Here is a 7,365-nt window from a genome sequence, read left to right as displayed (position 1 = left end):
ACACACGCAGGCAACTTTTTCAATAAGAGCCAATGTTTATTTTTCTTTGTCAGCCCTTACATCATAACCAGTGAGAAAGACTTAAGGCACAGGAATGAACAACCGGGAAGAGAATCTTCCCAAAAACTTGAAGAAGCCCTGCGTAATGGAATATGTTAGTCATGATTAAGGCATATACTGTATACAGGTAGGTACGTGCAGGCCAGGCCGGGCCAAGGTCAGACTAGGCCGGGCCAAGGTCAGACTAGGCCGGGCCAAGGTCAGACTAGGCCGGGCCAAGGTCAGACTAGGCCAGGCCAAGGTCAGACTAGGCCAGGCCAGGCCTGCGCTGAGGTTATCAAGTAAACACCTGAAGTAGCATGTGCACCCAACGCACATCCAAACTCTGATGTGGCACACTAGACATCATTTAAAAAAAAAAAAAAAAGGCAATTACTATCATTTCGTTCATCTGATAAAAACTCTTAAAAGCACCCAGATTTGGTGGAATGGCATAGAAGGCACGATGAGTGGAATTTTGTTATCATAAATCATTCTTTCAAATAATCAGATGACACTGACTGGAATGGTGAAACAAAGAAAAACCTAATAGGCACTTTGACAGCTGAATCGTTTCCAGAGCATCGTCTAGCTAATTGCATACATAAGAGGACTTTAAAATCTTCAAGTATCATTTCTTGGTCCTTACACGCGTCACCTGCTTTCTCGCCTCCTTTTAAAAGAAAGTTGTCGTTGCTGCTGCCTGCGTCCGTTCAAACGCTTCCAGAGTTCCAAGCCTTTTCCTGACAACAGTGCTTCTGCTGCACACTATTATACCTTCAATAAAATCAAAAATCACTTTTCATTTGCGCGCCTCCGCTCAGAATTCAACCGAAAAAGTGAAGGAACCCAGAAGTGTCCGTCTGTGTCAGTCTGTCTTCCAAACTATGTTGAGAACCTTCACCACCTCTTCGTAGATGATGAAGACAATGGCCACGTCCAAGCACACCCGACCCAGGCGAGGTACGGTCCCTTTGTAGAACCTGGGCAAGCGTTGCGCAAAATGTTAGCTAGCACTAGCACGGCTAGCCGGTCCAAATGTGCCACTTACGCCCGGGGCCCCTCGTGTTTCATGATCTTGGCGGCGCAGTCCATGGTGCCTTTGTACTTGTGCGCTTCCAGACCCTGTTGACGTGCACAGAAACAACCGTCGTTGCCTGCGGACGTTCCGCCGAGGGGGTCACCCGAGTAATAAACCCACCTGCATTCGGGTTTTGATCACATCCAGCGGCGTGTTTCCGAACACGCTGGCGGCGCCGGCGAACGCTCCGAACATTCCCGTGATTAAGGGGTTGATGTATTTGTCGGGGTTGTCACCTTGTGGGCAAAAAAAAACCAAAATGAAAACATTATGACATCGCTGCTCCGGCGTGCTCGTCGTGAAAGGAGAATTCACCTTTGTACCAGTTCCTGAGCGAGGTCATGACGTAGAAGCGGATGGCCTGGTTGGAGCCTTGCTTGAGCACGGTGGCCGTCAGACCCTGGTACGTGCCCCGAAGTCCTGTGCGCCGTCCACAAACAAAACTTGTCTTCACGACTTTGCCCCCCCCCCTAACCCTAACCCCCCCCGATATGTGCATTTTTGTGTGACCTTGCGTTCTGATGATCTCGCGCACGCCATGAAAGAATCCCTTGTACTTGGGGTTGGCCGAGGTCTGGTCGTGGATGAATTTGACCTGCGAGGCAAAGGGCAAATCAGAGCAGAGCAGAGCGCCCGCGTGGATGGACGCTTGATGCCGATGCCTGACCTTGACGGTCTCCATGGGGCAGACGACCAGCACGGCCTCGGCCACGCCGGCGCCCAGGCCGCACAGGAAGCCGCGTTTGCTGTCCAGCTTGCCGCTGCCGTCGCGCATCTTGTTGCTCAGGAACTCAAAGACGCCGAACCTGGCAAAGGGGACGGCCGCTTGGCACGTCACTCGCTCGGGCCCCCGCCAAAAAAAAGCTCGCGTGGGACGTGCTTCGGTCAGTCGAAGGCGACCCGACTCACCTGACGGCGGCTTTGGGGATGGAGCCGTAGAGCAGCGAGCTGAGCCCGCGATAAAGACCCCGGACGCCGTGGCCGCTGACCGTCTGCTTGACGCAGTCGCCTGAAAGGGCAAGCGTCAGCGGCGTCCGCCGGGGGGGAGCCGGCGGCTGCACTGACCGATGCCCTTGTACTTGGGCGGGTTGGCCTTCTCGTCCAGCTGCAGCTGCGTCTTGACGTACTCGGTGGGGAAGGTGATGCAGATCTCGATGCCGCCCGCGATGCCACCTGCACAAAATCCGTGAGAAAAGAAACGGAACCGCTTTGTCATCATCTGCAATATTCCATTTTTTTGGGGGGGCAAAAAAGAATCCCACTCAAACATTCCCCCCTGAAAACATTCAACAACCCTGTTGCGTCATGTTCTGTTAACTTTGTGAGCATTTGGACACTTGAATGTTTTGATGACAAAATGTGGAAGGACCTGAAAGGGGTGAACTCTCCCAAAAAGTGGCTGCAGCGATTGACGCCTCACGAAGCGCTTCTGACGTTGAAACTCCCTCAGCCAGTTCCAGCATAACTTGCTGCTGCTGCCGCCTGCAGCCGATTGGCTGAGCCTGAGGACACGCCCCCTGACGCCATTCCACATCAGAGCTGAGCTTTGCCACCCGCACGTAACTTGTCATGTTTTTTTTGCTCTCTAGCATATTGAATACATGCTGAAATGCCTTCCATCTTCTTAATTGTCCATCTTGAAGTCTGGACATAACGTGTCAAAGACTAAGCTGTTTTTAGGCCACGACACAACTTGGATTCTTTTCAGGACGCCCGCTGCTACACAAAATGAGGCCCACTGTGCTCAGGCTATTGTGCTTTGTCATCGCAGTGTGCGCGTGCGTTAGGGGGGCTCTCTCGGCACACAGTGCAAAGGTCATGGAGTCAACATAAGCAAGAAGTTAAGAAGAACTTTTGGACTTTCTGTTTGTGCAAGTGTCAAAGCGATGTCATAGTAATGATTGAACTGAACAATTTGAACAAACTACTGGGCTCCTTTTGTCAAATAAAAATGTACAATTAAAAGGTTATGACATTAACACGTGTACCACAATATCTGCGTTACCATTTGGTGAAATATCAGGGGAAAAGTGAATATTGCCACCCTTCGAAGCCTATTGCGACATACCCCATTGTATTACATCGCCGCCTGGTGGCATGGAGGATAGACAACATGTTTTCCTGGATTTGGAACGACATATGATTTGTCTCCATGGCCAGGCATGGAAAAAGAAACATTTTCATCAAATAGAACGAACGACACGGTATGGTTTGACATCCAGTGCTACCCTGAAGTAAGTATTTTAAGGGGCTTATATTCATGCTAATTCAAGTCATTTCAAGAGGGAACTTTTATTCACAACTCATTCGATAGACGAGTAAACAAACTCAAGTAGGGATAACGTCAAGTATCATCAGACTTAAAATGCAAGCCGAGCGAGCAAGCGCCTTCTGTTTTGGTACTTTGGGCGCGCCTTTAAGAACTTTGGGTTGACAACCTGTGCACAGAGCAAACTTGCCTTGCACCGCCCGTCGGCCCGCCGAAATTCGTACCTGCCAGGATGGCCTTGCCAGGGTGGGTCAGCTTGGCCTTGCCTGCAGGGGCGGCGGCGGCCAGGCTGTGCGTCCTGCTGTGGAAGGGGTTCACGAAGCGCGGCTGTGCAGACATGACTGCGGTCGGTCGGTACTCAGTGCGGCGCCGTGGGATGAAAGCTCATGCAGCCCCGCTGCAGCTTTGTGCACCGGGCGCGGTCCAAAGTGCAACGTTCGGCCCTGACCATTGGACTTGGGACTGCACTCGCTCGCTCGCTTCTCTCTTTCGGCCTTGTCGAGGACTTTTGACAGGCAACTTTTCCTCTGCCGTGCTTGCCTGCCTGGCTGCCTGGCTGCGTGCCTGCCTCCTTGCTGGTAAACGTCGAGTCAGGCGCGGGGGGGCGGGGCGGGACCGCGCGACACACCCCAACCACCCACCTCCTTTTTAAAATGTGGCCACTCACATTTAAGTAAGGGGGGCCTGCACGGGGACTTGAACGCGCCACAAAAACACGTCAAAAAACATGAAACCATGTACGTACACTTCACATTTACAAAGGACACTTGAAGCATAAAGATGGATCTTGTTCTCACTGAACTACCCATTAACCCGCTCGTGTGACAGTTGACAATATATATACGGATATAAAATACGAGATACGCAAACATTTCGGCTTTGACATTGTGTTATCTTCTAAGTAGCTCTTTGGCCATCGTTCCGGTGACGTGTTTCCGTAGATGGCGGCGATTTCGCTCTTGGCCTCGTAGTTGCTCTTTGAAATGGGCATCACCACGGCGCATGCGCATTGCGTTGCTTGACAGCGCCCCCGTCCGTCGTGGCGACTTGGAAAGAAGCGAGCTGTCAATCCGCTCAGCATCCTCACGCAAACCGCAAACCGCAACCAGCACAGGAGCAGCACAGGAGCAGCACAGGAGCAGCAGGACTTTGCCGGCTCCCTCCGCTGACGCGCCCCCCCCTTTGGATCGGTGAGCTGGGCCGCGCGGATGCCGGCTGGCCGGCATCCGCGCGGCCCCTTTGGCGTCTTGTTCTCGCCGCTCGCGCACGATGGCCATTTTGCCTCACTTTGATCGCGTTCTGTCCAAGGTTAGCCAGGAGCTAAGGAGCTGGAGCTAACGCTTGCTGGCATTATGTAATGACGGACGGACGGACGGACGGACGGACGGACGGCTCGCCAGCCTGGCATTCATCGCTTAATCCCGCTTCTTTTTATTCGCCTCTCGTCGGCTTCACTTGGCATTGTGCAGGCTGGGATTTGACATCAGCAAATGGAGGGAGGGAAGCTCGTTGCTGGGTGGGCCGACCTAGCTGTCACCCGCGCGCACGCGCACCCTTTGTCCCTTTGTGTCCTTTGTCCATCAGTAAAGGTGCTCCATCGAGCATTTGTTCAAAGTGCAGCAGCAGCAGCACACAGAACGGGATTATTCATCCTCTCTTGTTTGCCTCCATGTGACGGACGATAAAATAGTTGCGTCTTGCCTTGCAGCATCATGGCTGTGCCACCTTGCTACGCAGACTTGGGCAAAGGCGCCAAGGACATCTTCAGCAAAGGCTACGGTGAGTTGCGAGCGGCGTGGCCCTGACTCGTTTGACACGTTCTTTGACTTTGTCCCTTCTTGCAGGCTTTGGACTGGTCAAGCTGGACCTGAAGACCAAATCTCAAAGTGGCGTGGTGAGCGTCTCCCTTTCTTCTTCTTCTTCATTTTCCTTTTCCCTCCAGATGCTTCCCAACAAGCCCAGCAACACGCAAGGCGGCGAGTGTCTGAGGGTCTATCTGCTCTTTGTCCTTATACCCTTTGACCCCCTCCCCGTCCTCTCCTTGACTCCGCCCCCCTCCTCGACCACCACGGACACGCGGCGTAGATGGTAAGACCGGCGTGACACTTTGGTCATCGTCGTCGTCATCATCATCATCATCGCGGTCACCTCTGTTTGCTTGAGTTCATCTTTTTCCTTCTTCTTTTTCCTAATTTTCATCATAATTATAATTGACAATTTGTGAGAAAATGATTTCTACTGCTCCCCCCCGCCTCCACCACGCCATGAGGAAATATCTGCCTGCCTTTTGCATCTTTGTGTGTTTCTTCATTTCCTAACATGCCTGTCAACGACCTTTTGTATCATATCAGCATTGCGTAAGGGCGTATTGCGGCGGCGGCAAATGGAGCGCTGGCTGCGGAAAACGTGCCATGGCTTGATTTTTGTGGCTGCAGGAGTTCAACACGTCGGGCTCCAGCAACACCGACTCGGGCAAAGCGGCGGGCAGCCTGGAGACCAAATACAAGATGAAGGAGTTGGGCCTGAGCGTCAACCAGAAGTGGAACACCGACAACACGCTGGCCACCGAGGTCACGCTGGAGGACCAGGTTTGTGGCGCGGACAGGCTAGCGTTAGCGCGTGGCGTACGCTTGATAAAGGTTTGGCCACGCTTGTGTTTGCCCGCAGCTGACTCAAGGCCTGAAGGTGGCGTTGGACACGTCTTTTGTCCCAAACACGGGGTGAGAACGCGTCGGCCTCGTTCGCTTGTGTTCCGAGCGCTGGGTGTTGAAAAGCGGGCCGGCTGGCTGGCCGGGTCTGTTGCAGCAAGAAGAGCGGCAAGCTGAAGACGGGCTACAAGCGCGACTACGTCAACTTGGGCTGCGACGTGGACTTTGAGGGCCCCGTGGTGCACGCGGCCGCCGTGCTGGGCTACGAGGGCTGGCTGGCCGGCTACCAGATGGCCTTCGACACGGCCAAGTCCAAACTGGCTCAGAACAATTTTGCGCTGGGCTACAAGGCCGGAGACTTCCAGCTGCACACCAACGTGTGAGTCGGCCACGCCCAACTGTCGGTCGGTCGGTCGGTCGGTCCGCGTCGCCGCTCCACCTTGCGTGACATCATCAAATTGCCTCACTCCTTTCTCAGCAACGACGGCACAGAGTTCGGCGGCTCCATCTACCAGAAAGTGAACGAGGCGCTGGAGACGGCCGTCACCTTGGCCTGGACCGCCGGCAGCAACAACACTCGCTTCGGCATCGCCGCCAAGTACAAAGTGGACGCCGACACTTGGGTGTCTGTAAGTGGACAGACACCGGGCGTGCGCGCGCCCGCGCGTTCCGCTTCTTCTAACTTTGATTGCGTCGCGCAGGCCAAAGTCAACAACGCAAGTCTCATCGGGGTCGGATACACTCAGAGCCTCCGACCAGGTCAGCAGCACTTTGACACAAACCTATTCAAAGTCAGCACCCCCTTGTGATTTAAAAAAAGAGCAGGCAGGGAGGTGCGCTAGCCTAGCTTGCGGCTAACCCGTCGCTCTCCCCTCCCAGGAGTCAAGGTCACACTGTCGGCGCTCGTCGACGGGAAGAACTTTAACGCCGGCGGCCACAAGGTGGGCATGGGCTTTGAGCTGGAGGCGTAGACAAAGAAGACAAAAAGAGCACCGTCATGTAGCTCCTCCCCCACACGCCCCGCCCGCATCCCACCAATCACACGCAAGCATGTCGACCATGGAGATGATGATGAGCATACGCTGCTGGTGCTCTTTGACTGACCGTGTGTGTGTGAGTGAGTGACGTCTCTTCCTGTGTGCGAGTGACGTCTCTTCCTGTAGAGGGTGGCCGCGAGCAGCGTACGCAGGTTGTCGCTAGCTAGGTGAAAACAATCTCCTGCTTGTTAGCCTTGCTAGCGAGTAGAGTTTGCTTTTCGACCCGATTGTTTTCATCTACTGTGGCCCCTCAAGGTGTTTTTTTTTTGTGGGTCTTATCATCAGCGTGAC

General features: G+C 53.8%; 2 protein-coding genes across 5 annotated transcripts; one reads left to right on the top strand and one right to left on the bottom strand.

The window, feature by feature from the left end:
• Positions 1-12: 12 nt before the first annotated feature.
• slc25a1b (slc25a1 solute carrier family 25 member 1b) lies at positions 13-3,989 on the bottom strand. The gene is made up of 9 exons (XM_037266182.1): positions 3,614-3,989; positions 2,186-2,293; positions 2,030-2,129; positions 1,788-1,926; positions 1,631-1,715; positions 1,436-1,540; positions 1,241-1,356; positions 1,091-1,164; positions 13-1,022 (listed from the first exon to the last, which is right to left on the bottom strand). Exons 1-9 carry the CDS (start codon positions 3,726-3,728, stop codon positions 908-910), a joined length of 957 nt encoding a protein of 318 aa, XP_037122077.1. The 5' UTR covers positions 3,729-3,989; the 3' UTR covers positions 13-907.
• Positions 3,215-7,026, top strand: zgc:56235 (uncharacterized protein LOC393186 homolog). Of its 4 annotated transcripts, none has more exons than XM_037266179.1 (10): positions 3,215-3,354; positions 5,098-5,168; positions 5,234-5,283; positions 5,475-5,477; positions 5,825-5,977; positions 6,057-6,109; positions 6,195-6,416; positions 6,516-6,666; positions 6,739-6,796; positions 6,917-7,026. In XM_037266179.1, the coding sequence occupies exons 1-10, from the start codon at positions 3,218-3,220 to the stop codon at positions 7,006-7,008; spliced, it is 990 nt and encodes a 329-aa protein (XP_037122074.1). In that variant the 5' UTR covers positions 3,215-3,217; the 3' UTR covers positions 7,009-7,026. The 4 variants fall into 4 exon arrangements, with proteins under 4 accessions (XP_037122074.1, XP_037122073.1, XP_037122072.1 ...); XM_037266177.1 differs by lacking the exon at positions 3,215-3,354 and adding an exon at positions 4,404-4,579; XM_037266180.1 differs by lacking the exon at positions 3,215-3,354 and adding an exon at positions 4,613-4,697.
• Positions 7,027-7,365: the final 339 nt, after the last annotated feature.

Source organism: Syngnathus acus, chromosome 12, assembly GCF_901709675.1.
Source record: "Syngnathus acus chromosome 12, fSynAcu1.2, whole genome shotgun sequence".
Taxonomy (NCBI): domain Eukaryota; kingdom Metazoa; phylum Chordata; class Actinopteri; order Syngnathiformes; family Syngnathidae; genus Syngnathus; species Syngnathus acus.
This window is presented reverse-complemented; position numbering and strand designations above follow the sequence as displayed.